The sequence below is a fragment of the Microtus ochrogaster genome, chromosome 5, assembly GCF_000317375.1.
Source record: "Microtus ochrogaster isolate Prairie Vole_2 chromosome 5, MicOch1.0, whole genome shotgun sequence".
Classification (NCBI taxonomy): domain Eukaryota; kingdom Metazoa; phylum Chordata; class Mammalia; order Rodentia; family Cricetidae; genus Microtus; species Microtus ochrogaster.
This window is the reverse complement of record NC_022012.1, coordinates 40,113,764-40,130,464: the sequence shown is the minus strand read 5'-3', so window position 1 is coordinate 40,130,464 and position 16,701 is coordinate 40,113,764. Positions and strand designations below refer to the sequence as shown.

General features: G+C 42.2%; 1 protein-coding gene and 1 pseudogene across 3 annotated transcripts in view; both read right to left on the bottom strand.

Moving 5' to 3' along the window:
* Sik3 (SIK family kinase 3) overlaps positions 1–16,701 on the bottom strand; it is a 220,650-nt gene that overhangs the window by 61,238 nt on the left and 142,711 nt on the right. For all 3 annotated transcript variants that reach the window (XM_026779148.1, XM_005347253.3, XM_005347252.3), the window contains exon 4: positions 15,721–15,882. In XM_026779148.1, coding sequence (XP_026634949.1) covers positions 15,721–15,882 — 162 coding nt within the window. The remainder of the gene's footprint in view (positions 1–15,720; positions 15,883–16,701) is intronic.
* Positions 8,869–10,006, bottom strand: LOC101997417 (annotated as a pseudogene).

Below are 16,701 nucleotides of genomic sequence, written 5' to 3'. Positions count from 1 at the left end.
GAAGGAGAAGGAGAAGGAGAAGGAGAAGGAGAAGAAGAAGAAGAAGAAGAAGAAGAAGAAGAAGAAGAAGAAGAAGAAGAAGAAGAAGAAGAAGAAGAAGAAGAAGAAGAAGAAAACAAAGACCAAAACGAGTACAAGAAATATATAAATAAGAATTAGGGTGTATCACAGGATGTTAAAATGGAACACATCACAGAAAGGGAACTAATTCTATAAGCCATGTAACTCAAGGCTTTGTGATTATTTTTATTGTTATTATTGTTTGCTTTTTTTTTTTTGAGGAATAAAACATCAGTAGGCTGTGCTCTCAGGATCACAGCTGATGAAGGGAGAGTTTGATATCTCCCAGGAATCATAGTATGAGTTCACCATGAAGACAACTTTGGGAAGTCCTTGGTATTTAGCAATTGCTCCAACCCCTGGCTGAACTTCCTGAATAGAAGCTAATAAAGAAGTAATGGCAACTAGAGACTAGCAACCCGAAAAACACATTCAGGGAAAATCCCTTCAGGGGAAAATTTAAAACTCAGTCATTATCCTATTCTGGGGGATTTGGGCCGATATTACATTGACATTTACAGTGAAGAACTTAATGGGGTTTCCCAAGACACGCTAGCAGGTGGAACCACCAAATTCATTATTTTGGGAGGAATAAGCCAATTTCCTCTATGCTAACACAGATAACACTACCCAGCTCACCTTATAACAAAGCAAAACTGAAAAGCCTTGCCAATGTCAGTCTCCATGTTAAACTCAGTGTTGAATAGATTAAAGGGGACTGTAATTAAATACTGGAGATAAGAGAAGACAGCACCCACTGGAACTGTTAGAAACCATGGTCACAATGCTAAATCGTAACAAATTAGAGCCATAAAGGACCATGGCTCAGCGAGCTCCTCAGACTTGCAGGTTAGCATACAACTCAAAGTTTTACTGCACCTTTCACAGGGCACAATGTATAAAGACCTCTTTAAAGTTTAAAGAGAAATTAACAATACCAGGTGGAAACATAGCATTTAAATATAGTATTTTTCAAATAAAAAATCATTTCAAAATGATAGCATATTACTTTAGTTTGAGCACCCAGGAAGCAGAGGGAAGTGGCTCCGTGAGCTGGAGGCCAGCCTTGGCTATTTAGTGAGATCCTGTCTCAAAACAACAGCAAAACCCCAGCCAGCTAAGCAAACACACACAAAAATAAGATATATGGGGCTAGCAAGACAGCTCTCAGTGGGTGAGCATCCAAGTCTGATTATTTGAGTTTGATCCCTGAGAACCATGGAAAGGTAGGCGAGAACCCACTCAACAAAGCTGTCCTCTGACCTCTACAAGTTTGCATTGGCGTGCACACCCATACACACACATCATGAACACACATGCCAATAAATTAAAAATTAGGACATAGCTTGATAAGAAAGAGTCTACATTTGGAGAAAGGAAGGTGGGAGGGCATTTCTCTAGCTCTAAGGTATGGCCTGTGAGTTAAAAAAAAATGCTTTTCTTAGGCCAAAGCTAAAAGATAAACATAATTCACATTCCTAGAGTCATCAAAGTTGTAACCCTGAGAGACATATGTGGTAATAGGAAAGTACTTCCAATGTCTGATGCTCCACTAATGTGTTCTCAGAACAATATGGATAGGATAGACATGGTCTTTAACATCTCTAAATCAGACTGTGGGTGAGACAAATAACAACTAGAGAATTACGCCCATCATCTGAGCAGCCTTCAGAGGGCAATCGGTATGAGAGACAAGTGTGACTTCCTTAGAGGTTTTGCCAACAGTTCAGAGAATCCTACTGGCGCATGATTACAATTCTACCACATGGGAGGCAGAGCTAGGATTGCTACAGGTTTGAGGCCAGACCAGTCTGGACTACAGAGTGAGACCTGTTTCAAAACAAAGGGAGATGGGGAGGAGAGCCAGGCAGGCAGTGGTAGCAGGCACCTTTGATCCCAGCACTAAGGAGGCAGAGACAGGCAGATCTCTGAGCTCAAGGCCAGCCTGCTCTACAGAGTAAGTTCCAGGACATCCAGGACTATACAGAAAAACCCTGTCTCAAAAAACCCAACAAACAACAAGACCTATTCCTTCTCCCAAAAAAGAAAGAAAGAAAAAAGCAAGAGAATTTCTAATGTGACCAAGAAAAATAAGATTCTCATTGGATTAGAATATAAGGGAAATTCCTTTACATTGAATTGTATAAGAAATCAGTATTCTTTAACTCTTTTGACTCACATTCCTTTTTGTTCTTTTCTTTTTCCAACACTTAAAAACATCTATCTAGTTCGTTGGATGGGAGTGTGGACAATGCATGTCTTGTTATGCATGTGCGAGCCAGAGGACAACGTGAGGGAGTCAGTCCTCCCCTCGATCCTGCGAGCTCCAGTCTCTCATCACAGCACCAGAACTTACACCAGGCTGCCCTTGACCTTCAGTCAATCTTGCTGCCTCTGCAGGCCAAGTGCTTCAATTTCACCAGTGGGCTACCACACCCAAGTACAAACTCCTTTTAAAACGACGTATTCTACATGGGAAATAGAAAAAGACAAGATCTCCTGAGTAAATTGGGAGCATGGGAACCATGGGAGGGGGTTGAAGGGGAAGAGAGAGGCAGGGAGGGGAGCAAAGAAAAATGTAGAGCTCAATAAAACCAATAAGAAAAAGTGTAAAAAAAAAAAACCAAACCAAAAACCCCACAAAGTATTGTCTTAAAATCTCCCAAGAAAGAAATTTTTTTAAAAATTCTATTGTTTATGATAAAAAGAGTTTAGGCCTGCCTTTAGTACATAGAAATCTGTCTCAATTCTTCTACCTCTTCCTCAAGAAACAAAATAGTTGATTTAAAGGATCTTGGTATGGTGGGAGACATGTTTAGTTCCAGAGACTGAGGTAACAGGATCTTGAGTTTGAGGCTAGCCTCTGTCTCAAAAAAGCAAAATAAGTGGTTGAAAAGTCCTTCTTCATCAAATTCAAGACAGAGTAAAGTCACCATTAACAGCGCACACACTAGCAGCGCCCACACTAACACACTTAGGGAAAATATTCATTTCTATTTGATATATAATGCTTATTTTAGAAGTTACATATGCACTGAAGTTAATTAGTTAAAATATGTAAATCTTTTAATGACCTGGGATGTAGAGTGGATGTATTTGAACCTAAACCACCAAATCAGTTTATTTGAATTATTTTCATGTATTGTTTTTTCAAATGATAAAATGGATTATCCAGCATAGGGCCATTATTGCAATCATTTACTATACACCATGGATGCAGCACCACAGTATGTACATTTATAGATACATGGATATGAATATATAAAATTTGAATGTAGCACATCTGTATCATGTATGTATGTTCGTCTGTCTATACTAAGTTTTTTAAAATTCGGCTTCTGGGAGCTGGAGAGATGGCTCAGTGGTTAAGAGCACTGGCTGCTCTTCCAGAGGTCCAAAGTTCAAGTCCCAGCAACCACATCGTGGCTCACAACCATCTGTAATGTGATCTGGTGCCCTCTTCTGGCCTGCAGCATACATGTAGACAGAATGCTGCATACAAAATAAATAAATCTTTAAAAAAATTGGCTTTTGAACCTTAGAAGCATGTCTTGATGTGTTATATAATAACTGTGATAAACAAGGTGATTCATAAATTTTACAAAGTATAACTTGAAGCATTGCATAATTAATCTTTCAGTCTCAATAATTTGAATTTCAACATTAGCGTTACTCATTCCTTATATAGTCCAAGGGTCCAGAACATATAAATTTAACAAAATACAAGGAATATCTAACTCCTGATGAAAATTGTTATGGCAATCAACTGCCTAAACTGAGCAATGGATTGGCTGAGTGATAAGCCTGATCATAGCCCCCTGCCCAACAGCAGACACAGTTAAATTACACTCAGAGGTACTCCAATAACTGCATTCAAGGAGGGTGGGACCTAAAGAACTACTACATTTATTAACTCCTAAAAAATAGAAAAGGTGAGAGAAATCACTATCATTTTGGGGGAAGGTCTGGGATGGGTGTGGGGTTGAGACAGATTCTCATTTATTCCAGGCTGGTCTTGGTTATGTAGCAAATGATGTCCTCGCCAGTTTCCATTTCCCAAGCTGGGATTATAAGCGTGTGCCTGACCCCCCTCTTCCTTTCTCTCCTTTTCCTCTCCTATAGGGTCTTTGTGTACCAAACGTCAAACCCAGCACCCTGCACATGCTAGACAGACGCTCTACCACTGAGCTATAGCCCCCACCCTTTACTATCACTTTCTGAGATATGAATCTCTAGGAGCACTGAGACCTGAAGGCTGGGAAAACACTGGCTCAGAAAGGCTCCTGTACGCTGTTGGAGGTGTCAAATTAATGGTGGGCTGTGTGCAGCCTGAGCAAAGAGCCAAGGACCACATAGCTCAGGGCACTTTTAAAGCAAAAGCAAAATACCCAGGCCTACCATTAACAAACTGGTCTTTTCTGTTCCACATTGAGTAAACAGATAGAAATATTATATTTGCTCTCTTATGATCTTTAAGAGAACTGAAAAAAAGTGTATTTCTAAACTCATAATAATGAGAATCAGATTCTGGTCTAATAGGGACTTTCTGAGAAAGCAATCTTATACACCTTTTTACTTTTATATTCTCTTATTTTTTGTTATTGTTGTTTCTGCTGTTACTCTGAGTCAGTTCTCTCTACATAGCTCTAGCTGCCCCCCTGCCTCTGTATCCCAAGCTGCGATTAAAGGTGTATGCCACCATGCCCGCTAACATCTTCTTATTCTTAAATTATTTTATTATTTGTATATGTGTGTGCATGCAAGCATGAATGTCAGTGCAAGGACACACATCCCAAAATGTCCACCATCCCTTTAATTTTAAGTGTCTTGCAATTTTCATGCAATACACTACAGATATCTTTGACGTAGAGTGAAGGGCATGTTAACCCTTTCCCAATATCAACTGTAGCTGTGGAGTGTGATTCTGTAAGAATTAGCAGAGCATAGTCGTGGACAGACCTAGGAAAGATCCTGTAGTATTTATGTCCTCTAATAAAATCAGCAACATGCTGAACAAATTAGCAATGCTTTTGCAAAGCAGCCTGAATTAGAAGTTACAGCTAAGTGTCTCCGATTTTCTTTCATTTATCCTTTGATTGCTTGAAAATTTCAAAAATTTCGGCTTCTGCAACATTAGTAAGCCTGAAATTTTCTTCGTTTTAGATATTTGCATTATCTAGACTATGAAGCAACAGTTTTTATTTGACCTATTCACATGGGTTTGCATCTGATGGGGAGCAAATTACGTTGGCTGGGAAGTGCTCACATCCTTACTGACTTACAGTGTCCACTGTGGTCCCAGAGACAAAGCAATCTGAAAGCTGGAGCTGTTCTTCAGGGATAGGGACACACATAAGCTCATGAGTATCCTACCCTACCCTCAGCTCAGGCCCCTCAGCCGGTGCAGAGGAGGCAAAGATCATGCCCAGACTTCCATCCACAGCTTCTTGTTTTTTTCCAAGGTCTCAAAGCAAAGGTTTCCATGTTTTTGCGGCCTTCTGCATCCTTCTCTTTTTCTACCTGGACCCTTCTTTCCCTCATTTTCCAACTATCTCCCAAATAAGAGTCATTCGTTAATAGATACCAGCACAGAAACCCCAAAGGCTCAAGAAAGGATCAGGTGTAAAGTGCATGAACCAGAGGTTTGTATAAGATGAATCTGCAGCTGGGAAGGAATTATCCCCTCCTTCTCCAATGTGTATGTCTACACATCCTCAGGAGCACAAAACCTACAAGCTAACCAGAATGCATCTTGTTGGAACGTGAACTTTCTCCTACATTAAGCTGTTGATAATTTTAATATTAAAGCCAATACAGACACAACATGGAGTAGAACACAGCCTGAAGCATGGGAATAAGATTGTGTAAAAGAGGTCTTTTCAAGCTATTCTATCACCCCTTACACACCCCAGCAGGCTGAGCTCTTTCCTTCTGCTGTGTGGAGACCACAAGGAAAGATCTGGCAAGGCAGCTTCTGCACTGTGAACCCTTATAAGTAGCTTCTGTGAACCCTTACAAGTGCAGTCATTCTTGACCGCTCACTTACAACACAAAACTACAACTGACAAAAATGTTTCCATTTTAACTTTAGAATCTTTTCATACAAAATACACACACATATTAACTTTTGAATAAAAGAATATTGATATTTGATTTATAGGGTTTTAGTCTTAGGAGCAAGATTCGGGAGAGATGATTTTAATTGAAAATTTACTTATGTACATGTATGTACTTCTGTGGGGACATGTGCATGGTAGGTGTAGTGCCCTCAGAGGCCAGAAGAGGGTTGCAGATTCCCTGGGGCTAGAGCTGTAGACAGCAGTAAACCACCCAGATTGAGTGCTGGCAACCAAACTTGGGCCATCTGCAAGAGCAGTTCACACCCTTAACCTCTAGACCATCTCTCTGGTACCAGAAGAGATACTTTTTCAGATTATTCTACTATTATTTGTATTAGTCTTTAAAATTAGTTTACCTGTGTTGTGTGCATATATGTAGGAATATTCATGCATCTGCATACTTGTGGGGAGCCAAGAGTGACTCCTCAGAGTTGGAGTTAGTTACCGGGGTTAGCCGGGTCTGTCCCTGGTGCTGGGACTCCTACTCTAGTCCTCATGGATGCATGGCAAGCGTTCTTAGTCCGTGAGTCATCTCTCTGGTCCCCAACTTTCCAACCACTTAACACGAATCAGGGTTATCAGCACTCACTACACGAGTGTCACATGCCATCCCAGGGACACAGCAAAAGTTAGGTTCAATTATTACCTGAATTTAAGAGTCCACAATTGTCTTCTCTGGTTCCCCACTTACAGCCCATCAGCCTTGAATGTGTGAGGGCTAGTCCAATAAAGAGTTCTGGGTCAGGGAGTCAAGAATGGATTGACTGATGAAGACTGCATGAGATTTCCCTGGGATCCCAGCACAGTCCAACAGTCTCTCCCACCTCGTCTTTCTCGAAGGTGTCTCGGATTTTCTGAGGGGCTGCAGAAGGTCAAGGGACTCAAAAACTGTTTTGATTTCCTACTTTTTAAAAAGATGCCACTCTCACTGCCCTGAGGCCCCAACTTTCCACTGTCCCTTAAACCTATGCACTCTGGAATCCTTGCAAAGGGTTGGCTTTTCTGTAGCTACCCTGGAGGTCCTTGCCGTCTCCTGACTGCCAACTAAAACAATAACACGGGAGTGGAAACTGTCTTGTGGAGCCCACTCTTGGAGTCGACATTTAAAGGGAAAAGTTTCCAACTTCCTTAGAATAAAGAAAATAAGTTTCTACAATTTTCAAAACATTCTCATTACGTCTGAAATTTGAAAGCGCTTTTCTTTAGGGAGTAAGCCAGCTCTGTTTAATGTTTTTCTTAGGTATGTATATTTTTAAAAACATAGAAATCTCACTACTTAATCTTTAGAAACAAGACTTAAATTACTTTAAAGTAGCAATGTATCAACCATTAAACAAGAATGTTGCAAAGAAATTTATGTTTACTGTTGATGGCTAAACATAATTTCTATCCGAAACAAACATTTGATGGGAAGTTCTTTCTTGATGGCTCAGCCAGTCAACTGCTGCTGCCCTAGAAATTCTCCTTGCTTCCCCGTGTTCGTCATCCTTCCTACTTTCCTGTGTCTGCTGCCACCATCCTCATGCAGGACCCTACCACTCTGCATTTTTAAATGGCCCTATTACCTTACTGTCTTTGCTCCCTAACCCTCTCTCTCTATCCATCCTGAAGTTATCTTATTAAGTCTTAATAGTCAAGCACTTTCAAACTCCAGTGGAAGAAAATCTATTTCTTATACATGGTTCCCATGTCTTTTAACAAATGTACTGCACATGCCCAAAGCATCTACCTGTGCCACAACACATGTGTGGAGGTCAGAACCGTTGGGAGTTGGTTCTTTCTTTCTGCCTTGGTTCTGAGGCAGATTCTCTCTTGATTCTGCTGTGAACTCCTAGCAGGCTAGCTGACCCGCTAGCTTCCCAGTGATCATCCTGTTTCTACCTTCCATCTCACTGTAGGAGTGCCAGGATCAAGAATCACGTGACCCATTCCATGGCTTGTTTGCAAATGCACCATGCACATTCTACCACACCTATACCTCGCTTCCCAGGGGAACCAAAATAAAACCCCACCTCCGGCCATGTGCACCTGGCCCTTGCCACTTGGGTCACTGTAACTCCCTCCATGTTGGCTCTTTTCACCTCTAGCCACGCTGGCCTTTTCCATTACACTTCTCTTCTCTTTTACCTTTTGCACTGTCTTCCTTCAGCTTGGAAGGCCTTGCCTGTCCTGACAACAGCAGTCTCTCTCCCACAAATCATTCATTCACATTACTGGAACTACATCTTTCACAGCCCTTACTAAAAGCTGTGTGTCCCTCCTCATCAGGATGACAGTGAAAGGGACAGTTTCATCTGAAGCTGCATCCCCAGGATCTCAGTGCCTACACAACGGGTACTTCATCCATATTCGCTAACTGAGCGTCTGGAAGGTTCTCCTCTACCCTGTTGATTCTACCATCCTTCAAGTCTTACCTCAAATGCTACATCTTGAGTAGGGTATTGAAATCTGAATCAATACTGGTACTGGGGATCTTATTTTTCTTTTCTTTACTGTGTCCTAAGCTTCTTTATGTTAAAAACAAGAAGATGAATGATGGGCTCATGATGAACGGCATCACTGAACCTCACCTTCCATCACACCTCCATATACTTCCTGCGTCCCCTCACCCCCTTGCTCTCAATCCCTCCTCAGTAAATGAAGAAGTCATCTCAAGGCCATGGTAGCACAGCCTTCACGTTCTCTCGGTAGACCTCCTTCCCCTTCCCTCTGTTCACCCCATCTCTGTGCAGGGTTGGTGCCTCAGTCTGATGCCGTGGGAGAAACCAAAGCAATGACAGAAACTGAGGGAAAGGCTTCATCCTCAGTAAAAGGGACCTAAGAAGCAAGGGCTCCTGTAGCCTAGGACACCAAAATGGGGGCCTCTGGTGGCAGAGGAAAGGACGCAGGGCTCCTGGGAAAGAAGACCCTGCAGCCTCCTACTCCTCTCGTTGGAGCAGTCAATGTTTGATCACCTGCCCTTATGGTGCTGGCTACAGAACCACAGTGGGACCACACCCTTCTGCAGCCCGAGATGCTTGGCGATGATGCTCATCTGCCGCAGGATGGGATTCGGGCACTGCAGAAACATGTTCCCCAGGTTCCCTCATGCAATTCTCCATGCTTCTCTGCTTTTTCTTGTAGTGTTGTTACCAGGGTCTCCTTTTTGCACACCGCCTGAGGGTTCTCAGCTTTCTCCAACCACTTCTCCAGCAGGGGCCGCAGCTTACACAGGTTCTTGAAGCTGAGCTATAGGACCTCAAAGCAGGAGATGGTCACCTCACTGAACACCTTTCCAAAGAGAACGTCCAGGGTGAGCCCCATGTCAGCCTGGGTGTACGCCAAGGTGATCCTCTTCTGCTTCGGGGGCTCGGCAAACTGTTCTAGCTCCTTTTGCAGGGCTTTCACTCCCTGGGGCTCTCAGGACTTGATTCCACCTCCTCCATCTTCACAGTACTGAGCTGGACAGGACAGGACCCAGAGGAGGCCTCCTTTGAGTTGCTCCCCATTCTGGCTCCTGCATGGCCCTTGGACTGCAGTCTTTAAGCCAACTTGTGGTATTAGGCCCAGTCCAACTTGGGGTCTACAGTATTGTTATTCCTCCACAGAACTCATATGGCAGGGAACATGAGGAGAACCCTAATACCTCCAAGGTTGGCCCAACCTGTGGCCCAATTCCAGGCCCTCTTGAAGGGCCTTAGAAGCTTAGCCATGTTCGAGGATCCACCCATCTTGGCCTGAGCCCTCCTGACCTATCACTCCTGGCAGGGATGAGAAGGCAAAGTCTGAAGGCAGGTATCTGGCCATGGGGAAGGTGGGCACCCTGAGCCAGGGGTCTGATTATTGAGGTTCTTCTCCACAGTAGGTGTGTGCTAATGAGGAGGCATGGGTCAGCAAACAGAATGCACGTAGAGATCCTGTAATTCCCAGTGTGCTGGAGTTTTATAAACTTCAGACTGTCAAAGTGTATGGTGATTACAACATATCATTAATGGGGCAACATGTCACAGTGTGCCTAATGGGACGTCTCTTTCACAGGGAACTTTACCTGAAGCTGAAGCAATTAAACACTATCAGCCAAGGATGTGGGCTGAGTGCTGAAAGGCAAGGTATGCTCCCTTCTGTCTGTCTGTCTGCCTGTCATCTAAAACATGAAAAACATAAGGTTCAAGGCTAAGAATCCACTCAGAAGTCTGCATGAATGCGGGGCCTAAGAAATTAATTTTGGAAGTTAAGACCTCTGGAATATGGCGGGGTACTAAAGTTTGTCAAATACACTGTATTTACATGTACGAAAGCATTCAGTGATACATGTGGAGGCTCTGTGCAGCATAATTCTGATATCTGTTAGCAGCCTGAATGTTGGGGCCCTAGTGGACCTCAGATCCTTGTGGGCAGGAGTCACTTTTCACATTCTGTATGGTTCTGAGCAACCCGAACAAGGAGCCTTTGGAAACAATGGGCAAGGCCCCAGCTAACCCGACATATCCTTAGCTCCAGATTTTGCAACTCTGCCTGAAGGTGCGGCAGCCTACCTAGGAGCCACTCACAACAAACACCACTGAAGAGAGTCTATGGGAGACTGGTTTGTTACCGCCAATAAGAAGAATTTTTAAATTCTAAAACAAGGAAGAAAACAACATATAGTGAATTTTTCTTCTCTCTGAAAATAGATGTAGAAAAATTAATAAAAAAAACTTGGGAAGTATGAAGCCATGCTTGACCCTTCTGCTAGCTATCCATGAGTCTACCTTCACACCAAGGGACCGTAATCTTCACTAGGGCCAGCACTAGACTAGCATGGACACTCAGGATACCTTTAGTAGTTATAGTGGCAACTATGAAACATGGATTACCATAATAATTGATTCAAAAATGGAAAATACAAAGAAAATCAGAAAAACTTACTCATCTTCTACAATGAATACAACCTTACTTATTTTTTGAGATAGGATCCCATTTTGTAATCTTAGCTGGCCTGGAATTCACTACGTGGTTAAGGCTAGCCTTGAATTCACCGCAAGCTATCTGTCTATGCATCCAAATGTAACAGTTACAGATATGAACAACTATATCCAGCTGATATATGCTTAAAAAAGTTTTAGACTGGGTGGTGGTGGTGTACACCTTTAATCCCAGCACTAGGGAGGAAGAAGCAGGAGGATCTCTGAATTCAGTCTACAGAGTGAGTTCCAGGACAGGGCTACACAGAGAAATCCTGTCTCAAAAAGTCAATATATATGGTGTCTGTGTATATGTATATATGTAGTTAGGCATTCAAGAGGCTGAGGCAGGCAGATCTCTGTGAGCTCAAGGTCAGTCTAATCTACATAGAGCAAGACCTACCTCAAAATTTTTTGTTTTATAGTTATCTTTTTTATTGCGGTGGACAACACATGTGTAATGTGTGTGGAGATCAGAGAACAACTTTCCAGGATCAGCTTCCTCCTTCCACCATGTGGGTCCTGGGGATGGAACTCAGGTCATCAAGTACCTTGAACAGCTGACCCATCAGAATGCTTTAAAACCAAAACCACTTAGATATTGGCATAAAAATGTTAATTTCTTACATTTCTTAATTGGAATTTTATTAGTTTCAAATTAAGTTGCTCCATAACATAAATGGTTTAAAGATGAGCTGCTAAAGACCAGGGATCCTTCTTTGTTGGTACCAAGGATTGAACCCAAAACCTAATTCATGCTACATTAGCATTCTGTAGCTCAACAATTCCCACCCTTTTTTATTTTTAGAGATAGGGTCTTAATAAGTTGCCCAGGCTAGCCTCAAACTCAAAATCCTCCTACCTTTGCCTTCCTAGTGGTTAAGATTATAGGTGTACCCCTTCCCAGGACTAATAAAACATCTTAACAAAATGAACCAAATGCATTTTTTCCAGGTAGAGATGGTGACATATACCTATGATATAAGCTTTCTAGGAGACTGAAATCTGAGGCTCTGGAGTGAGAGGCCAGTCTGAGCTATATACAAAGACTCTTTACACACACAGCCCAAAACAGACAACTCATTTTCTCTCTTGAATGAGTCTTTCAACTACAGTGGCTTCCTCCTAGAATTTCCAATACGGTATCAAAAATGACCACTGAAAAGACTGTAGCTCTAATCTCTTAAGATTATAGTTGATTTCATTTTTTACCAATCACATTCTATCAAAAGCATCTAACCCACTCTGCATTTAGCCGTGCTCTACTTGGCTTCTACTAAAGGCTTTTCTCACAGTCATCTATTAAGTTCAAGGAAGATGTGGCAGATACAAACGAGAATTCTAATATATGTGCAAAAAAAAAAAAAAAGCTCATGCAATGACTGAGAAACCACATAATTAGAGCATGCAGAAGAAAGAATGCAACATCAATCACTTAAAGAAAAACATTAAACACTGTAGCAGACCAGGAGCTGGAGTCCCAACTTAGTCTTTGTTTTGCTCTGAAAACAAATACTAAAACTGTAAACACTTAAAATGAACTTTAAAATTGTGCCAAAGTATATCTTTTAAAACCCAGAGAGAGACTGTGTAAGGCTGGCTGCCAACACCCCAGTAGTGTTCAACAACAGACTTTCACTGCAACTCCTCAAATTTGTTTTACTTTTTTAAAAAAAAAATTAAAATCACCTTGCCCTAATATTTCAATAATTTCCAGTTTCAGTTACCAATGACCTCAGGTTTTAGTCTCAGTTTCTCAATGGAGAGCACGAGCAAGGAACTCAGGACCACAAGGGTTGCACCCACACACTGAGACAATGGGGATGTTCTATCGGGAACTCACCAAGGCCAGCTGGCCTGGGTCTGAAAAAGCCTGGGATAAAACCGGACTTGCTGAACATAGCGGACAATGAGGACTACTGAGAACTCAAGCACAATGGCAATGGGATTCTGATCCTACTGCACATACTGGCTTTGTGGGAGCCTAGGCAGTTTGGATGCTCACCTTACTAGACCTGGATGGAGATGGGGGTTCCTTGGACTTCCCACAGGACAGGGAACCCTGATTGCTCTTTGGGCTGACGAGGGAGGGGGACTTGATTGGGGGAGAAGGAGGGAACTGGGTGGCGGGGAAGAGACAGAAATCTTTAATAAATAAATAAATTTAAAAAAAAAAAAGAAAAACTAAATGACACAGGAATTTTCCGTAACATAATCAGAATGGACCTAACTGAGAATCACAAACCAAGGAAGCATAAAAAATACACAAAACAAACAAACATACCTTAACCTTAGGTCAAATATACAGAATGAAACTATAAATAAAATAAAGAGGGATATTAAACTATTGTAATAATCCAAAGCCCCTGGGGATGACACTGTAGGCCCAAATCATGTCCTCCAAACATATCTAGGTTCCTAAACTTCACACTTGTGAATGAATTGTATTATACAGGGTAAAAGGAGCTTTGTGTGCAAATGACCAAACAACTAATAGCTGCAAACTTCAGAGGTGGTCTTGGATCATCTACTAGGACCTGATGTAATGACAGGACTCCTTACAGTATGACAAAGTATGAGGTCCAAAGTCACGGCAACAGAAGCATGATGGTGAGTGCCATGAAGACGGGGCAGGTTGTCTCTACAAGGTAAAATGGCAAGAATCTAGTTTTCCCTTTAGGTCCTCCGGGACCCAGGCCTGCTCAGCTCAAACCTAGATGTTAGCCTTGAAAGGCATGTTTTGAACTACTGACTTCCAGAACTGACTTAGAAAACTATTGTATGTGGAGCCATGGAGTCTGCGCTGATTGCTTCACTGATAGTAAGCCTGTTGCACCTTACCTTTGCAGGATGAGTCTTGCTATGCATCCCAGGCTGCCCTCAAACTTAAGGTCCTCCTGCCTTGGTCTCCCATGTATCACTCATCTGAGTTCTGTGAGGTTTGGTAGGTTTTATCAACAATTAATTTCAATGAAGCTACATAAAGTACTTATAAAAGAGGGTTCGGAATGGCCACAAATGACATAAAGACAAAGAAAGGCATGGTTTTGTGCTAACAACATCCTTGACAGTCTGAGGCAGGATGATTGAGTGTGCCTGGCTTAGTCTTACACTAAAAAGAACCTTTGATTCTTGCCTGCTATGTCGTGGCCGGCTCAACAGTGACAAACTATGTGAAGTTCTGAACAAGAGCACAACTATCAGTCCGAGAAAAGGACAGAGAAGGTGACACTGGAACAGAACAGGTATGCCTAAGGGACAGAAGTGCCACAGCTTGCTCGGCTACTGTGACCTGAAACAAGATACAAATCTGAATTCTTTGCGGGAAATCTGAGAACAGCTTTTGAGTCCTTGGCTCTTCTGGTGATTAAATTCTAACAATACTTCAGTTTTCAGCATGAGCCACTCTGGCTTTCCTCTGGGAGATAAGAAACATACAATGTAATACCTACAAACAGTCAAAGGACAAAAATGCCCATTTTTCTACTTATGACTGCTGTGCATTCCCATTCTTCAAACAAGTGGGAGATGCGCTTGCATTTGTCAGGCAAACGCTGGTCGGTCAGCACAAGTGTGAGCCACTGAGAGAGAAACGTGGAGAAGTTAGACGGGCAGACTAGTGGATATGAAATAAAAGGCTGGACTGAAAACCAGAGCTTAAAACTTGCTAAGAAGCACCCTTAGTGGATTAAAGTGAGATCTGGATGCAAGAATTTATATATGTGGGAGGAGAAAATACTTAGAAAAATCTCAATAGGTACTAAACCACCTTTTCACATCTTAAGAGATAAAGCAGCTTTAAATAAACATTATATTATGCTTTGGGGGCGTTGTAATCTATTTTACAAAACTCTTACAGAATACAGCCTGTGGAGTAAGCAAGCTCTACATCCATGGTGGTACACATCAACCTTTGTGAGAGAAGCTGAGTACATAATTTTAGTAGTTTTCTTTTCTATTTACAAAAAAAAATATTTTTCATTAGTTACAAAAGACTTACAAAATAAAATAACAGAATTTGAAATACTACCTCTTCCTTTCTTCCTAGAGAGTTCCTGCAAATACTATATTTTTTAAATGTGCTTTGAAAGTTTACTAATTTTCAGGCTATTAAAGCATGAGACACTCTGGTTTTTCTCTGGGAGATAAGGGACATACAATGTAATACTACAAACAAAAACACTACTGGGGTGGGAGTGTAGCTCAGTGGTGTCCTCAGCATGCACAAACGGGAGTTTAGTAGTCGACTCTCATTTTATTTTTTCAGGGAGGAGGTTGTTTGTTTTTCAAGGTGGGGTTTCTCTGTGTAGTTTTGGATGTCTCACAACTAACTCTGTAGAATACATTGGCTTTGAACTCAGAGATCTGTCTGCCTGCTCTGTCTCCCAAGTGCTGGGTTAAAGGCATGTGCCACAACCACCTGGCTCATGTTCTAATTTTTTTTAAGAGTCTAAATCGCCCCTATTTTCACCATGCTTCTTTTAAACAAGAAGCTCTCGCCCCTTGCCTTGAGAACCGTGACTGAGGAGACTGAGGAGCTCCTCCATCCTGTCTTCACTGTCTTGACTGAGGAGCTCCTCCATCCTGTCTTCACCACGCACACTCAGCACACACCTCACCTGCTATTTTGATATTCAGATTGGCATCCAGAAGCAAATTTTCAGCTTTTAAATCACGATGAACGATATTCCGACAGTGACAAAAATACACAGCTGTGACAATCTGCTTGAACTTCCGCCGAGCTTCCTTCTCTGCCATTCTTCCATGGGCCACCAGGTGGTCTGTGGTGAACAAGAGAGAGTCAATACCAACCCAAGATGATGTCAAAGATCCCTGTCCCCAGGTGGTTTAGGAGGCAAGTGAAGCATCCATCTGATAACAGTTTAAAAGTGAACAGAGGGGCTGGAGAGATCGCAGTGGTTAAGAGCTGTGGCTGCTCTTGCAGAGGCTCAGGTTCAGTTCCTGGCACAGCTATGGTGGCTATAGCTCTATGACTCCAATTCCAGGAGACCTGATGGCTTCTTTCTGACCTTCATGGGTACCGGGTATGCATGTGGTACACACATATACAGGCAATACACCCACACCCAATAAATATAAAACGAAACAATAAATAAAACCTGAACAGAGCTGAAGGAGAACAAGGCACTTTCCTGTGCACATCCATAAAAACTCACCAGCAATAAGAACCCAAACCACTCTAAGCCTGAGTCTATTGTGATGAGGGTGCGTAAGAGTACACATGGCACCACCATAAGAAAGAAGGGTTCTCAGGGCTTAGTGCTATTATTCAAGAATCCTAACACTTAACACCTTCCTTCTCACAACCCCACTGCAAAAGATTACATGTACACAAGCAAACACACATGAAGATAAGCATCAAAAGCATTTCCTGTGTTTGAAGAGTGTGTCAAAAAGCAGAGTCACAGCAATAGATATCTCAGAACAGAGCACACACAGCAGGAGACTGGCTTTCTGCGGGGCTCTGCCCAGGCTGACATACACTTTCTTTCTTTCTTTCTTTCTTTCTTTCTTTCTTTCTTTCTTTCTTTCTTTCTTTTCTCTCTCTCTCTCTCTCTCTCTCTCTCTCTCTCTCTCTC